Source organism: Narcine bancroftii, chromosome 4, assembly GCF_036971445.1.
Source record: "Narcine bancroftii isolate sNarBan1 chromosome 4, sNarBan1.hap1, whole genome shotgun sequence".
Lineage (NCBI taxonomy): Eukaryota > Metazoa > Chordata > Chondrichthyes > Torpediniformes > Narcinidae > Narcine > Narcine bancroftii.
In genome coordinates this window covers 253024773-253042921 of record NC_091472.1, presented here as the reverse complement: position 1 = coordinate 253042921, position 18149 = coordinate 253024773, and the positions used below count along the sequence as shown (strand labels likewise).

The window sequence follows — 18149 nt, the reverse complement described above, 5'->3', positions numbered from 1 at the left end:
TCCCTCAGCACATACTCCCACAGCCTAGAATATCCATCCATCCAAACAAGTGGTTAGTGCTCCACTGCATTCCTGATTTATTTTCTGAAGAGCCTTAAAATATTGATCTGAGCTCACTGGACCTGCATTTTTAGGGACACTATGGTGCTGAGATTTTTTTTACAAAAGGTATTGTGTGATTTCTCCTTGGTCTGAGTGAAGTATATGTCACCAGCATGTTAATTGAGGGTCGTTCCTGAAAAAGACCTATCTGCACACTCTTTGTCTCTGTTTCTAAGATGTGTGTCTAGGCCAAAGGTCGCAAGAGATAAGATATTATATTATAGGGATGGACGAAGAATATGATAACAATTATGTTAGGCTTTGAAGGGTATAAAATGTAAAATTTAAAGGTTCAAACCTTCCTAATTGTATGACATGCAGAAGTCAAGAGTTATAGCAGTCTTGCGTCATTATAGCTAACGTGGGTAGTTCAAAGACACATGGACATCTGGATCACTGATAAGAGAGGAGGCTTGACCCCATAAACAAGGCATCAGAAGAAGTAATAACCTGCACATCACCTATTATTGTTGGATCAGAAAAGAACAAAGGAAGAATTTTTAAATATTTTTGTTATATATGGTGATTTTTTTTAGTTCAGTTTCCAGTAAATGTTAATCCTCAAGATATTGGTCACGAGAATGTATTGACAATAATTGTGTCTTTGGGTGTGCACAGGAATTTCATTTGCTTGCTTTTGATATTCTTGATATTATGGGATGGATATGTGTGTATGCATGTACAGAAACTTGTGATTTTAAAAAATTCTTGGAATTTGATCTGTGCTCATTTGTCTTTTATAATGCATGGTCTGGTTACACCTTTTCAGCATACAAATATTTTATCTTGGTTGGGATTGTTATTATCTGCAATTTATTGCACTTGGTAGTTGGAGGCCTTTGAAGGCTGAAAACCTTAGTCACTGCACAAAAAAATAGCTCACTCTAGATTGGAGGGAATGACAGAAAGGATGAGACATGCTTTATGTTCATACCTAGAAGAAGGGTTCAGGCCCAAAACATTGGTTATACATCTTTACCTCCTATGGACACTATTTATTTGCTGAGTTCCTCCAGCATTTTTGTGGTTTTAACTACAATCACAGGATCTGCAGACTTCAATCCTGTAATTTGCAGAGTCTTTTACTCGAGCATTTTTAAAAATAGCACTAAATGTTCATAGCAGTAATTCTGATGTACATATTCTGAACTCTCTCCCTGAGGCACTTTTTAGGTCCTTTAACAAAATCAGTGACTGAAACATAATGTATCGGGGAAGGGGCATTGTGGGAAGCTCGAACCTTTTTTTGAACCACAGACACGAATTTTGTTTTGCTTTGGTGGAAACATTTTTTTTGGATAATTTTTGCTTTGTTTGTTATCAAATTTACGACATTGTTTCACATATTATATTAAAGTTAAAACACAAAGCTGGAGAAACTCAGCAGGTCAAGCAATGTCATTTATATAGCAAAGGTAAAAATATATAACTGATGATTCATGAAGGGAGGGAGGAGAACTGGAAAGGGGAAGCGAAAGGGGGAAGGGAAGAGGAGAGCAGGTTATCAGAAACCAGAAAAGTCAATGTTAATGGCATCTGGCTGGAGAGTGCCCAGATGAAAAATAAGGTGTTGATCCTCCAATTTGCTGGTGGGCTTGGTGGGATAGTACTTAAGGCCATGGACAGACATGTGAGTCACTGCTACGGATGGAGTGAGATGCTCAGTGAATCGATCTCCCAATCTGCACCCAGTCTCTCCAATGTAGAGAAGGCCACAAATGGAGCACTGGATGCAGTAAATCAGTCCTGCAGATTCACAAGTGAAGTGTTGCTTCACTTAAAAGGCCTGTTTGGGGCCCCAGACTGTGGTGATGGACGAGGTGTGGGCAAGAGTGTAGCACCTCCTGTACCCTGCACTTAAGGTCTTCCAGTCCAGATCTCCTGAAATGTGTGCCTTCTTCAACAAACATGGTTTCCCTTCCACCACCATCAATTCAGCCCTCACCCACATCTCCTCAGTTTCCTGCTCTGCCCTGCCTGGGCCCCCTCTGCCCTCAGACACAACAAACATAGAAATCTCCATATCCTCATCTACCACCACGCAGCCCCCCCCCCCCCCCCCACAGCCTCCGCATCCAACACATTATCCGCTGGAATTTCTGGCACTTACAAAAGGGTCTGACTACCAGACACATCCTCCCCTCTCTGCCTTCCATAGGGACCTCTCCCTTCATGACTCCCTCATGCACTCATCTCTCCCCATCAATTGTTTCTCCTCACCCACCCCCCCCCAGCATCTTCCCCTGTGGCCATAGCAGGTGCCACACTTGTGCCCACACCTCCTCCCTCACCACAGTCCAGGGCCTAAACGGGCCTTTCAAGTGAAGCAACAGGTCTTTTTGTAGTGAGAAAAAAAGTGAATGTAAAGGTGGATATTCTTCATCTTTACATCGCTTCATTTACCATAAAAGCCTGAAGGTGGATTCAGCAGACAAACTCGGATCTGTTTAGAGGGTGCACTCAGAGGTGGATCGAGGTTGCTCCACCTCCTTCATAAAGGCAATGCCGATGATGATGTTGCGATGACATCTTCAGCCCACGACCCTGAAGCGTAGTTTTTAAAACCCCATTATGTGTACACAGCAGGGAACATTGCACAGAAGATCTGCCCGATGCTTAAGACTGCTTGAACAGATCTCCACCAGCATTCTTACCTGCTCTTCAGTCACCATTTCGGGTATAGGCTGCTTTCCCTTCTCGCAGCATATGTTTGAGGTCTCGGCAACAGGCAGCATTACTGCACCACTTGCCCTGCCTCCCTCATGTCTGGAAGATGGCTCTTGACACTACTCAGTATGAAGGCAACACTGGATCAGTCATAACATTTCCTTCTCCATAAAAGGTAAATTCACCTTTTTTTCATTGGGCTGGCTTTAATACACGGTTACACCATAAAAAGGGTTAACACTTCACTTGTGTATCCACAGGACTGATTTACTGCATCCGGTGTTCCCTTTACTACATTGAAAAGACTGGGCGCAGATTGGGAGATTGCCCCACTGAGCAGCTTTGCTCCGTCCGCACCAGTGGCAGAGACCTCCCGGTATTCAACCATTTCAGTTCTGTGTCACACTCCCATACTCACGTCTGTCCATGGCCTTATGTAGTATCCCACCAAGACCACCCACAAATTGGAGGAACAACACCTGATTTTCAGTCTAGGCACTCTCCAGTCAGATGGCATGAACATCAACTTTTCTGGTTTCTGCTAACATGCTCTCCTCTTCCCCTTCCCCCTTCCAATCCTCCTCCCTCCCTTCCCCCTCTGTTCACCTAGCCATCCCTCCTCCCCTTGATCGCTGCTGTCCCCTCCTTCCTTTCTCCATCTAGCACCTCCTGCCTTTGCGACCACCCCTTCCCCCACTATTCTTTTGTTCGGAGGCCTGCCAACATTTTTCCAAACCTTGATGAAGTGGTCGGCCCAAAACATCTGTTGTGTATTTTTACCTTTGCTATGTAAAGGACTCATGTTGAGGAACTTTGGGGGACATCCGATGCGCTCTAGTATTTGCCAAAGCCCTTTCCTGCTCACGGTGTCGAAGGCTTTGGTGAGGTCAACAAAGGTGATGTAGAGTCCTTTGTTTTGTTCTCTGCACTTTTCTTGGAGCTGTCTGAGGGCAAAGACCATGTCAGTGGTTCCTCTACAGCAATGAGCTCTCTGAACCCTTCTCCATTAACAATGGCGTGAAGCAAGGCTGTGTTCTCGCACCAACCCTCTTTTCAATCTTCTTCAGCATGATGCTGAACCAAGCCATGAAAGACCCCAACAATGAAGACGCTGTTTACATCCGGTACCGCACGGATGGCAGTCTCTTCAATCTGAGGCGCCTGCAAGCTCACACCAAGACACAAGAGAAACTTGTCCGTGAACTACTCTTTGCAGATGATGCCGCTTTAGTTGCCCATTCAGAGCCAGCTCTTCAGCGCTTGACGTCCTGCTTTGCGGAAACTGCCAAAATATTTGGCCTGGAAGTCAGCCTGAAGAAAACTGAGGTCCTCCATCAGCCAGCTCCCCACCATGACTACCAGCCCCCCCACATCTCCATCGGGCACACAAAACTCAAAACGGTCAACCAGTTTACCTATCTCGGCTGCACCATTTCATCAGATGCAAGGATCGACAATGAGATAGACAACAGACTCGCCAAGGCAAATAGCGCCTTTGGAAGACTACACAAAAGAGTCTGGAAAAACAACCAACTGAAAAACCTCACAAAGATAAGCGTATACAGAGCCGTTGTCATACCCACACTCCTGTTCGGCTCCGAATCATGGGTCCTCTACCGGCACCACCTACGGCTCCTAGAACGCTTCCACCAGCGTTGTCTCCGCTCCATCCTCAACATCCATTGGAGCGCTCACACCCCTAACGTCGAGGTACTCGAGATGGCAGAGGTCGACAGCATCGAGTCCACGCTGCTGAAGATCCAGCTGCGCTGGATGGGTCACGTCTCCAGAATGGAGGACCATCGCCTTCCCAAGATCGTATTATATGGCGAGCTCTCCACTGGCCACCGTGACAGAGGTGCACCAAAGAAAAGGTACAAGGACTGCCTAAAGAAATCTCTTGGTGCCTGCCACATTGACCACCGCCAGTGGGCTGATAACGCCTCAAACCGTGCATCTTGGCGCCTCACAGTTTGGCGGGCAGCAGCCTCCTTTGAAGAAGACCGCAGAGCCCACCTCACTGACAAAAGGCAAAGGAGGAAAAACCCAACACCCAACCCCAACCAACCAATTTTCCCTTGCAACCGCTGCAATCGTGTCTGCCTGTCCCGCATCGGACTGGTCAGCCACAAACGAGCCTGCAGCTGACGTGGACTTTTTTACCCCCTCCATAAATCTTCGTCCGCGAAGCCAAGCCAAAGAAGAATGTAAAGGACTGCTGAGTTTCTGCAGCTTTACATTTTTACTTCAACCACAGTGTTTGCAGATTTTCGTGCATTACTTGCTTATTATATCAGTAATATTTGTCTTCACTGGGGACTCACAACAAACTAATAGACCACTGTGGACCACAGGTTCAGGAGTACTTGTTCTGTTTTTGATGAAACAAACATACCAAAAAATGGCAATACCAAGCAGGACAGGGGAAGAAAGTAGACAAGGATTTTGAAGGGACCTACTCCTGGTAGAGGCAAAGGGGGGTTCCTTTGCCTTAGTAAAGAATATTGATATTGTAAAGAGGGTCAAGGGGGATCCTTTGGCAGAAAATATTAATATTTTAAAGAAGATTCATAAAAATTAATACAGATAAAATATAGAGAAATAAATGCAGGTAACTGAAACTTTGATTTATTATGTGTCTTGTGGTGGCCACACACCCAAATAAATATATACAGTATCTTTTAGCACTCTTCCTACAAATGCCACAACGTGCACTGTGCACGCGCATCATGAAGGAATGAGTGATTATGCCTGCCTTGCTATCGAGCTGTAGATTGAAAGAGCCTGTCTTCTCCCATCAGTTTCTTTTTGCTCATAGATTTGTTGTGTTGTGTAATTGGTTTATAGATGTCTGCACTGAGCCTGTGCAGCACCCACAGACATTCACAACATATTTATTAAATTTCAGGAAACTTGGCTTTGACAGCAGATAAATACTATCACTTTGAGTTGTCAGGTCTGTCAGTAGTTTCAATGCTTGTTGATAAAAGATACATTACTATGTTTTAAATTAATTGGTTCATTATTAGCTTTCTTGTTTCATGATGTCTTTTGCATTTTTAACTCATGTTTTTACCTTTTGTTAACTGTCAATGCAAAATAATTTTTACGCTGATGTATTTTATATTATGTTAAATATAATAGAAATGCAAAGTTTGTTAAATTCTTCTAGGTCAGTAATTTTGCTTTATTCTTTTTTGCAATTTAAAGAAAATTTAGCAGTTTCAAGTTTTGTGCTTTTCATTTTTTCAACAGAACATCTATTTTTTTTAAATCCAAGTTGGCAATTTTTTTTTGGGGGGGGGTGGGGTTGCAATTAGCTGGTCTTGCCTAGGTTATGAAATAGTCTGGCACCAGCCCGACGATGCATACGAAAGGGAAAATAAATTAGGTGCTTTTTATAGAGTGAAGCCGCATTGAAGCCAGCTCCATGGGGGGGGGGGGGGGGGGGGGGGGTGGGGGGAAGAGTGGACATATCTTTTTTTATAGAGGCCTATAAGGCTGTGGCAGCATTCCTTTTATGGAGAGTGGCACCGAGAGGCATCCTCTGAAGCAGGGTGACCGGTGCCATACCACCACCCATTAACATGATGTTGTGCATACGCACCCAACAGGAAAGCACCCTGTCCCAGACAATGGCGACCTTAGAGCAGGTCAGAATGATGGTTACGAGGTGCGCAAGCAGTCTCAGCGTGCAGATATCCGAGGCACCATGCACACCTACAGGGTTTTAAAAATCGCGCTCCTGGGTCACGGGCTGACGACACCATCGCCACGTCCCCAGCCTGCCCCTTTCCAGCCACTCCGGCCTTTCTGGAGGGGAGGAGTGAAGCACTCCACCTCTGAGACTAACCTCAGGACGGATCGGAGTTCACGTGCTGGATCCGCACGCAGAGGTTTTATGCAGAAAGCCGAAGCGATGTCAAGGCGGAAAATATCCGCCTTTACACTCCCTTCCCCCCCCCCCCCCCCCCCCCCCCCCCCCCCCCCCCCCCCCCCCCCCCCCCCCCCACTAGCATGAAGGACTGCTCACACCACTCTTGTCAACTGTTCTCCCATCTGGCAGGAGGTACCATTAGCATTCAGGCCCACACTTCCAGATTCTGCAAGTCCCCCCCCCACAAGCCATTAGGCTCCTCAATATATCATGGATTAAAAAAAAGTGTATTATGACTAATATTTAATTCCTATTTATATACATCTGGTCGTGGAGAAACACGCTCTCGTCTTGACAGTGCAGGTGAGGACTTGAGGTGCTGTGGCTCGACGTTTCAACTGATGTGCAGGATTTTCGCCCTTCCCATGAAGTGCTGGTGATGTGTCCCGAGTCCAGCCCCCTTTCTAGCACCAGCGGCCACTCCTGGAGCCATTCACCACGGTTCATGCCACAACTCACCCGCCTTGTAGCATGGGAAACTGCTGACTCATGGGTTCCAGCCAACACTGAGTCTGGTCGCCGCATCGTGGAGGGAGGGAGGGCACAATGCAAGACGGAGGAAAATGTGTGACGAGCCCTGAACGATCGCAACACCGGGTGGGTGGAGCTTGACGTGGGTGGAAAGCTGCCTTCCAAACCTCGGTCTGGGGGCTCGGAGAGACTGATTCACGTCGAGCGCCGCTCACCACTTCACTTCCTGACACGAGCGGCGCGCCGGCCGTCCGCTGACAACGGGGCAGCTCTGGGCTGGAGAGCCGGATCGGAACGTCGGAGATTCGAACGCGCGAGGTCCCAGCGAGGGGCGCCGGGGACGGGCACACTTGGCCCGGCTCCTCGCCGCGCACGCACCGGCATCTCCTCAGCCGCTCGCTTCCTTCCTGAGAAGGGGAACGGAGATCGACCCCCCCCCCCTCCCCTCCTCCTCCCCAACCTCGGCACGCTGTAAAGCGAAGAAAAGGGATCTTCTGAACCATGGCACTCGGGGGTTTGGAGGCTCTTGTCGTGCTTTGGCTCTCTCTGATCCGTGGCTCTTGCTTTAACTTGGACGCCAGCCCATCTGTTTACTCCGGACCCCAAGGCAGTTATTTCGGATTTGCTGTCGACTTTTTCACCCCTACCCCGACGCAGTAAGTGGAAGGTCAAAACCATTCTCTGAAGAGGTTTGATGTCTTGTTTTCTCCCTCCCTCCCTCTCCCTCTCTCTCTGCAAACGCAGATGTAACCAAAAAAATCCAAATGTTAAAATAGAGTAGATACTGTTCCCTGCTGTGATCTTTAAATACTTGCCGAACCTTAATGTAAATCTGTTGAACGAACTCCTTGCAGTTTGTGATCTGTCTTAATTCTGAGATGCAATCTGATTGGAAAAAAGTGACTACCCAGTAAACTGAACAAAGGCTTTTGTTTCTTTGCTTTTTCTTTTGGATGTGTATTGCCAGAATGAACATTTTAGTTGGAGCCCCAAAGGCAAATACTTCTCAGCCAGACATAGTTGAAGGTGGAGCAGTGTACAAGTGCCCCTGGAATAAGGGGCGCACCAGCTGCGAGCAGTTCGAATTTGACAAGACAGGTATGTGGATTTATGACTGTCAGGCCATCGTGTCCTCGTCAATCATGTAGTAATTTCACCTAATTGGATTTCATTTCAGGTCTGGTTCAAGTTGTACTCGGCATGGAGCAGAGCCTGATTGTAGACTCTTTTTCCTTTCGCATCCTGCACGAGTTATTGAATGATCATGCAGTGTTCTGACTACATTTTATGTGTTTGGAGCAGCTGTAGTCGGAGGAACAGTCGACCCCTTTTCAGTGTCGACTTGGTGCAATTATGTTAACGGTTTTCATTGAAGAAAATAAGGTCACCTATTTTTCTTTGTTGATCAAAATAAAACCAGATTTTCTCCCATGTATTTTTTTTTAAACATTGGGTCCCCACTAAATTGTAGATTGTAGTGTTATGCAAATGTGACAGTTAATACTCATTGCTATTATTTGCAGATTTACAGAGGAGATACCGATCTGATTGCTGTACATTTCCAAAGTGGTAGTGTGGGCTTGTTGGCTGTCAGTGCTTTTGTTTGAAAGTTGTGAATTCGAGACCTCGTCAGGGATTTGAGGACATTGAACAGATCAGCAGTCTCGTTGGTCGTGAAGCATAATTTACAAAAAGTGCTGTCTTGTAGAAGTGCCATTGTTTAGATGAGCTGTGAGGCAGTAATACACGTATTGGATAGGTTTGCTCTTTATTAAATCAATTTAAGCAAGTTAGATGTATTCAAATTGGTGTTAACAAACAATAGTGAAGTAATTCCATGTGTTCCTAATAGAAGTAAGAAGATTTTTGCCATCACAGCTGGACTGTATCTGGAAGTGTATTAGACAATCTCAGTATTGGCTGAGACTCTATTGGCAGCACTTCCTCATGCAATTGCATTGTTGGAATGAGTCTTAGATGAGTTGATGAATTGAGGAACTGATTGTTCACTAGAAAGTCATGAGAAATTCTATTACTTGGTTCTCATGGTCGACGAGCCCAGTGTTTCAGTGAATATGTATCTATCAATGATTAGATTCTTGGTTGTGATCATGTTGTTATTTATCATGTTAGCGGTGTACAAAATTGGCTGACCCATTTCATGCATTTGCTGTCAAGTGGTTCAGAAAGTTTGAAGGAAACATGAAAGATTTCTTAGAAGCACAAAGTTTTGTTGTGAACTATGTCATTTTGTATATTTAGCATTGAATACAACAATTTTTGAACTTGATTGTAAATTATTAAAATAATTTTCAAAAAATCATTTGGGAAGCCATTGGGGAAGCAAAACGTGCGCAGGCCCAGCGCATTCCAAGTCACTTCCCGGACAGCTAGGACACACAATGTGGAAGGGCCTCCAAGACATCACCAACCACAAGACTACACCTTCCGCTTGTGCTGGTGATACCTCCCTTGTAGACACTGAACAACTTCTACGCGCTCTTTGAAGCAAAAAATGATGTTGCAGTGAAGAAGATGGCCTCTCCTCCAAATGACCAGGTGTTGTGTCTTGCAATGGCTGACATGAAGAGGTCAACCTGTGGAAAGCTGCTGGACCAGATAACATTCCCGGCAGAGTGTTCAGGGGATGTGCGGCTCAGCTTGCAGATGTTCTCACCAACATCTCCCTGAGAAGAGCTGTGGTCCCAACATGCTTCGAAGCCGCCACCATTATCCCCATGCTGAAGAAGTCATCTGTATGCTGCCTCAGTGACTACTGCCACTAGACTCCCTGCTGTTTGCATATAGACCCAACCGCTCTATGGACTATGCCATCGCCACCACCCTCCATCGAGCCCTCACCCACCTGGAAAATAAGGACTCGTATGTTAGAATGCTGTTTGACTTCAGCTCAGCATTCAATACAATCATATTACAGTACCTGATAAGGAAGTTGAGCCTTCTGGGTCTAAAGACCTCCCTCTGCATTTGGTTTCTGTCGGGGAGACCTCAGGCAGTCCAGATTGGTAACAGCCTCTCCAAGATCCACGGGGGTTCTCCAGGGCTGCATGCTTAGTCCACTGCTGTTCACTTTGCTGACCCATGACTGTACAGCTTGAAACACATCATCAAGTTTGCTGATGACATGACCGAGGTGGGCCTGATCAGTAAGAACGGCGAGTCAGCATACAGCGATGAGTTGCAGTCGCTAATGGACTGGTGCAGAGCATTAATAAAACAAAAGAGATGGTTGTCGACCTTTCTCCCAAGACCATTGATGACTCCACCATTGAGGTTGCGAAGAGTATCAAGTTCTTTGGAATGCACTTGATGGAGAATCTCATCTGGTCCCTTAACACCAGATCCATAGCCAAGAAAGCCTAGCAGTGCCTTTACTTCCTGCAATGGCTGAGGAAAGTTCACCTCCCACCCTCCATCCTCACTACATTCGACAGAGGAAGTATCAAGAGCATCCTGTGGAACTGGATCACTGCCTTGGACCGCAAGACCCTGTGGAGGATAGTGAAGTCAGCAGAAACGATCATTGAGGGCGCGCTTCCTATCATGAAAGACACCTACAACACTTGATGCAAGCGAAAGGTCATAAACATTGTGAAGAACTCTGGCCGCTGTGACCTGACAAGCCCACAAAACCCTGATGTATGTTTCACACCCTTGTTGTAAATGTCCTCATTATTGTATGTAACTCTGATCAGATAAGTGTTGAGGGTTGGGGGGGGAGGTGAGGGGAAGTGTGATGCGCTGTTAGATAGAATCAGACACACACAAGGTAAAGACTGAACAGGCTTTAATCCACAAAAACCTCCACAGAGCCAGGCTGGTTGTGGCTGCAGCAACTCAGTGTGAGGCCTTGGGCAGCCGGCACAGGCTTATAGCCCAGAGGGTGATTGACACCTGACCGGGTGGGGCTTGATCCATTCAGGCTGACAGGTCCCCTTACACTCCTGCAGGTACAGAGGTTTCCCCCTGCAGTTGGCTGGTGGTGTACCACCACAGGAAGGGAGGGGGAAGGAAAAAGAGCTTGAACTCTGCAGAGAATTTTGCATAGAATTGATAACTGTAAACTATAGTCAATGCTGATATTGTTAATATTGATACTGTTGATAATTGAGTTGAAGTTTGGAAAACACCCCTCATATAAACTGTTCTCCCTTCTGCCATCTGGTAGGAGGTACCGTAGCACTCGCACCCTTACGTCCAGATTGGGCAACAGTTTTTCTCCCCCGAAGGCATCAGAATCCTGAATTTTAAGAAATTTGTGGATGGTTACCATGGGCTGTTACTGTATACATCTTGATATTTTCTGTGTTTAACTTCTATTATATGTATGTAAATATGCTCAGTGGTCCTGGAGAAACGTTATCTCATCTCTACCATGCGAACATGTAATGAATGATAAATAAAAATGACTTGACTTGATCAGGATGGGGCAATCTGTGCATGAAGCACATAATTTTAATATATTGTTGAGTTAGTCTTGGGTTTAATGGCATACTTTCCTATTTTGCCAATTACTTGAATCTCGAAAGCAGTAAACAATAAAGGTCTTGAGTACCAGACTTAAGGATGCAATGCATTCTGGCAGAAATAGACAGACAGATATTCAATGATGAAACATGTGAAACAATTTTTCATGCTCTGATCAGTGGAGAAGATAATACAAGCTGTCATGCTATTTTAAATGTAGAGTGAAGAAATGCAATGTGTACTTCTGTCTATAGGTGAAAATGCTAATTCGGAGTGATGCATTAAAATTACAGGATGTAGCTTCTGCTACTGCTGGAGAGGTTATGCTCAAAGAAGAGACCCACACTACAGGAGTGAATTCAACACTGCTTTTCTGTGCTAGCAGCTCTGCTTATAAAGGGCTCAGAAGCCCATCTCTGACTTTATCATTCCACCTGACTGGTGGCATTAACAATTTGCTTCCTGCTATTGGTTTTTTGAGTGCTACCCAGGGAGTGACCAATCAGTGAGTTCCTCTCATCCCCGGGTGTGGTTATTTCCCTCGCTCCACCCTATTGATTGCCGCTGGCCAGCCCATCGGAGTGGGGTGCTGAAGCCACGTACTGCTGAGTCTGGCGCCAACTTCAAAGTGCTTAGCCCGTCTCAGCTGGCTGTGTAGGCCGCGGGCACCTGGTGTTAGGCCGTCACTTCGAGCGTGGTTCATTTAGTGGCCCTCTACAGGATCCCTCCGCCCCCCAGAATCAGCACTGAGCAAGGCCTTGTGCTTGGGAGCCCTGCCCCTTTGGTGTAGGGATGGGTCATGGATTGGGTGGTCAGGGTCAAGGAATGCTGATTTGAGCTGGTCCAGGGTGAAAGTCTCGCTTCCTTCCCCAATATCCAAAAGACATTTGACCTGTTGTTTCGAATAACTTTGGGCCTTCGTAAGGTCTCTGTAGTGGGGAGGGGGGGGGGTGTCTGTGTGCCCCACGTCTGACATACATATTTATTTACAGGTCTTGTTCTTTAGGTATGAATATTGTCTGTGAGCCATGCTGCTTTGGCTTTGTTGGGGTGAATCACTAATAATGCGCATACATCATTTCGGCTGCAGAAACCTTTAGGTCTTCTTTAGGAGTGGTCCGGATCCCCAGAAGTACCATGTGAGCTTGTCCAACCAGTTAGGGCCATTGAGTTTGGCCATGAGAGCTGCTGAAGTTGTCGATGGAATCGCTCTACCAAACCATTGCCCTGAGGGTGGTAAGCTGTGGTATGGTGGAACAGAGTATCCAGGGCATTAGTGAGATTAGACCAGAGACCAGAGGTAAATTGGGAGCCCCTGTCCAAGATTATATGCTCTGGAACCCTGAACATAGCCACCCACTTGTGCAGGAGGGCCCTGGTTCACGTTTCTGTAGAGGTCTCTGGCAATGGGATGGCTTCTGGCCATCTGGTTGACCTGTCTACTAGGGTCAGTAAGTAGCATGTGCCTCTGGATATTGGTAGGGGACCCACCAGATCCATGTGGATGTGGCTGAAATGGAGTCGTGGCGGTTAAAATGACTGTGCAGAGGGTTTAGTGTGGATATGGGTTTTCGAGACCTGGCACCTGGCCCACTAGCAGACGTCTTTGCGGAGGCCAGGCCAAACAAATTGACTAGGAACTATTTTAAAGGTTGTTTTGAAAGCGGGGTGTGTCAGGTTGTGTTGAATAGCCTCGAAAATGCACCTTCAGGTAGTGGGAATGATCAGATGAGGCTTACCTGTAGATGTGTCGCACAGGACTGTCTATTCCCCAGGGCCAAGCTGTACGTCCTCCAACTGGAGGCCGGAAATTACAGTGTGATATGCGTAAATGTCCTTGTCCACTGCCTGTGTTTCAACCAAAGCTTTATAGTCATTGCTAGATGTTGAGGTGTGTACCACCTGTAATGTGGGACATGACAGGGAATCGGCCACCACTTGGGTTTTCCCACAATATGTTGAATGTCAGTAGAAAATTATGAAATATATGAAATGTGCCTTTGTTGCCTGGCTGACCACGGGTCAGAAACCTTAATTAAGGTGAAAGTGAGGGGCTTGTGGTTTGCAAAAATTTGAAACTTCCTACCCTCAAGGAAGTAACTAAAATGTCTGATTGCCAAAAGCACTATATTTCAGTTTAGGTGCCTTTAAATGTCTACTGAAAAATGCAAGGGGTTGCCAGTGTCCATTCACCCACTGTTCTTACACTCCCTCTACTGCTGTGTCAGATGCTTCCACTGTAAGAGCGGGGGGGGGGGGGGTGTGTATCAGGAGGGTAGCATTGTTGCCTGGAACACATCTAATGCCTCTTGGTTCCACAAAATCACTTCTTCGTATCAGTCATGAGGGAGAATAAAGGTATCATGGTGTGAGCCGCCCCTGGCAGGAATCTGCAGTTTAAAAATTCACCATGCTGGTGAATTCTTGTCATCCACTTACCGTTGCAGGCTTGGGGAATGCTCGAATGGCCTATACCTTGTTGGGTAGTGGTTTGTCCCCGTGGCAGTTGATCCTGTGAACTAAAAGGTCAATTGCGTCTTTGCCGAATTAGCATTTTGCCGGATTAATTGTCAGGCCAAACTCACTCAACCTATGACTCAACTGTCTGATGTGAGCAGTGTATTCGGCACGATCATGGCTTGAAATCAGAATGTGATCAAGGTAGATGAACACAAACTTCAAATCCATGCCCACAGCATCCATAATCCTTTGAAAGGACTGTGGCATTTTTTTTAGGCCGAAGTGCATTCTGAGGAATTCGAACACCCAAATGGTGTAATAATGGCAATCTTTGCAATATCCTCAGGGTGGACGAGGATTTGATGATAGCCACGGATTAAGTCAATTTTGGATAATATCTGTGCCCCCTGCAAGTTTGCGGGAAAAGTCCTGAATATGGGGGACGGGGTACCTATCCGGCATGGTGGCTTTATTTAGCTGGCTGTAGTCCCTGCATGGTCTCCAACCCCCTGATGCTTAGGGGCCATGTGAAGGTGGGAGGTCCAGGGGTTGTTGGAGTGGTGGACAATGCAGAGTTCCTCCATTTAAAAAAAAACTCCTCCTTGTCGAGGTTGAATTTATCTGGTAGGATGTGGTGTGCTCTGGTGTGAAGTGGGGGGTCTTTAGTGAGGATGTGTTCAGGCTCAGTGGAGTTAAATTGCGGCATTGCGATGGAGGGGAACTTAGCTAGAATCTTGGCAAACTCATTGCTTGGACTTGCCACTGAGTATAGGTGGGGAGCAGTCAGTTTGGTGCCTTCCAGTACAAGGGTCTTTGCGTGTACTAGCCCCCGGCCCTTGATGTTGACTAGTAAGGAGTTGGCTCTCAGGAAGTCCGCCCCCAGGAGAGGCTGTTGGACGTCTGCTAAAACAATTTGCCAAGAGAAGCAGTGGTTGCAGAAATGGAGGGGGATAGTATGGGTGCCATAAGTCTGTATTGAAGAATTATTGGCAGCCCATAACATATGCCCTGCCTTCTGGTGGCGTACGTCGGAGGTGGGGGTGGGGGGGGAGGATGCTAACCTCTGCCCTGGTGCTGACCAGGAAGCGTCGGCCTGATACTGTATCCCGGACATGGAGAAAGGTTTTGTGTAGGCCAACTGCCGCAGCCACTAACGATGGCTGGCGATGGCGTTTCCAGGAAACCTGCAGGATGATTGGCAACGGCGGGCCTCAGCTGATGGTAGAAGTAATACAGCTCACCGGGGTTTGCAGGCTTAGAGGCAAATGCTGATCGGTCTGTCGAGTGGCCACCTGGTAGGCCGATGTTGACGAGGAGAGGTTACGTGGTCTAACGAAATGCAGGTGTCCCTTTTGCCGCCCAGGAACTTAGGCTCTGGTGGCTACCTTTCTGGGGTCCACAAAGTCCTCTTCAGCTATGAGTAGCTTGATGTCCTCAGGTAACCTCTCCAGGAAAATTTGCTCAAATAGAGCGCATCATTCAAGGCGAGCGTGTCGCTCGTGAGGGTGGATGGGGCAATATCCCCCAAACCGTCTATGTATAGCAGACGGGCAGCACACTTGCACTGTGAAAGCCCAAAAGCTTGGGTTAGTAGCTCCTTGATGGCCTGATACTTCCCTTATTCTGGAGGTTTCTAGAGGAAGTTGGTAATGTGTGCTGCCGTTCCTGCTAGAAGGTGCCAACCACATAGTATAAACTGGTGTCATCAGCGGTGATCTTCCTTGCGTCGAACTGCACTTCAGTTTGCTGGAACCACACCCATGGCTGTGATGTCCAGAAGTTGGGATGCTTCAATGAGACCGTGTTGATTGCAGGCTGGTCGCTCACTCTTTAGGTCGACGATGCTGGTTGGACCAGCCAGGGGTCATCACTGTAGCAGCTGTCACTGCAGGAGAGGTTATGCTCAAAGAAAAGACACACACTAAGGGAGTGATTCAACACTGCTTTATTGTGCTGGCAGCTCTGCTTATAAAGGGCCCAGAAGCCCATCTCTGACTGGTGGTGTTACGATCTGCTTCCTGGGATTGGTTGTTAGCACTATCCGGGGAGTGGCCAATGTAAGGTAAAACATCATGAGATGGGAATGTGTAAGGAGTTACCCTGTACAGGGCTGTAACAAGATGTGAATGCATCCTTGTACTTACAAGATAAGAGAGACATTGATGGATTGAGAGGCAGGAAGCTAGCAGGGAAAGGATAGCAACAGTTTTAGTCATTGGACAAGTAATGATATGATGATGTTCTAAGCATGTATCCAAGGGTATAAAAAATCACCATTTTGCTGATAACGGCAGAATGCATTCTCCGACTAACATTGTTAGTCGCAAGTGTTACAATCCGGTAATAAAGAACAAAGAACCCTGATTTCGACTCAGTCTGGTGTTTGTCTCACTCATTCATGAACAAAGCAGACCTAACACCAATCAGTAAGCCCCTCTCATCGGTGTGTGTGGCTGCTTCCCTAGCTCCACCCGATTGGCTGCTGCTGGCCAGCCCATCGGAGTGGGCTGCTGCAGCTGCGTGCTGTTGAATCGAGCGCCAACTTCGAAGTGCGAAGGCCGTCTCAGCCGGAGGTGTAGGCTGTGGGTTCCCTGTGTCAAGTTGCTGCTTCGAGTGTGGCGCGTTCGGTGGCCGGCTACAATGATTTATTAATTTTGGCATGGGACAAGTTCTAACCATTTACTAAACAGCTGAAATCTGCTGGGCAATTCTGGTCACTTCACTTAAATCCAGTAAAGATGCAGATGCAGAAAAAAGTGCAGATATTGACTCAAATGGTAGCAAAAATGTGCAGCAAAAATGTGAAAAAAAAGCGTCAATTTCATTAAATCATGGACATGCATCATAGAAGCAGGCCTCAGCCCACTGTGTTCCTGCTGGCTATAAAGCACACATTTTTACATAGAAGCAGGCCTCAGCCCACTGTGAAGTACACAGTTTTACTAGAAAATAAGAATTGCCATCTGAGCAGAGGATTCTTTTAAAAAGTAAATTTATTGAGAGATGTTCAAAGTCATGGAGAATATTAATGGTACAAATAATCAAAAGATCAATGGTTTCTTGCAAAGCACATTTTTGTGCTCTGGTGGCCACTGTTGAAATTGTCAAAAAATTCAGCTTTGGTTGAGAAAATTTGAAAATGAAATTGAATGAATACTTTGGTAGATGAATGAAAAACATTTGTTGTTGGATGGTTAAAAACTCAGCAGAGGTGGGGGTAAGAATTATTGGAAAATGCTTTCATGAACTATTAGGCCATCATCTGATCCTGAATAAATAAAATACAACAATCCTCTAAGAATTGTTGGTGTACGCTGAAATGTTCCAAGAATCTTTAAGCAAAATAATTTACACAATTTAGGCATGTTTTGTGGCACAACCTTGAAGGAAGTGACATTAAGTTCATTTGCCATTGGTAATGAATATGCTATGTTAAGTTCTGGTCTTTATGAAAGCTGATTAATCAGTTTATTTTTTGTAAACAAGGAGTATTGTTTGATTTGCTGCAATGTGTGGGTTATTACAAGAAAGTAGCATTTTCTTTTTTGAGGGCCTGAGAAAATTAGCTTAAATCCACAAAATATTTGCGTCTTAATGAATACATTAAAAAGCAGAAAGATTCTGAAATTGGAGGTCTTGTGAATCAATCAGATTTCTAAGAAGGGAATTAAGTTACAAAATTAAAATCAAAAGTTCAGAAACAAGTTTGCATTGGGAAGAAAAGGACAAATGGTTCCCAAACTATATTAATACCGGAAAAGCTCCTGCATTGTGTATGTCAGAAAAGTCATTCCCTTTATGTTTTGACCTTAATAACTAGACCTTGCCCCAAGCCAGGGATCTGTGAAAGAATATATTGTTTTAATTAGCTGCAGGAGGTGCCCTGGAGTACCATGTTGATGATCTTAAAGGAGCATGTGGTCAGAACTCCATCACAAGAGCTCGAAATTGGAAGTATATTTCTCATTGACAGTATACGGCCTCATCCATTCTCAAAAATGCAAAATTGAATGGATTAAATTTA

General features: G+C 45.9%; 1 protein-coding gene and 1 long non-coding RNA gene across 5 annotated transcripts in view; one reads left to right on the top strand and one right to left on the bottom strand.

Annotated features, from left to right (window-relative positions):
- Positions 1-7859, bottom strand: part of LOC138761871 (uncharacterized) — a 53115-nt gene extending 45256 nt beyond the window's left edge. For all 3 annotated transcript variants that reach the window (XR_011356554.1, XR_011356556.1, XR_011356555.1), the window contains exon 1: positions 7166-7859. This is a non-coding gene — a long non-coding RNA (uncharacterized lncRNA). The remainder of the gene's footprint in view (positions 1-7165) is intronic.
- Positions 7229-18149, top strand: part of itgav (integrin, alpha V) — a 121527-nt gene continuing 110606 nt past the window's right edge. Inside the window, exons 1-2 of one of the 2 annotated variants that reach the window (XM_069934770.1) lie at positions 7229-7833; positions 8145-8275. In XM_069934770.1, the coding sequence (XP_069790871.1) occupies positions 7679-7833; positions 8145-8275 (286 nt within the window). In that variant the 5' untranslated portion in view covers positions 7229-7678. The remainder of the gene's footprint in view (positions 7834-8144; positions 8276-18149) is intronic. The other variant, XM_069934772.1, reaches the window with a different exon arrangement.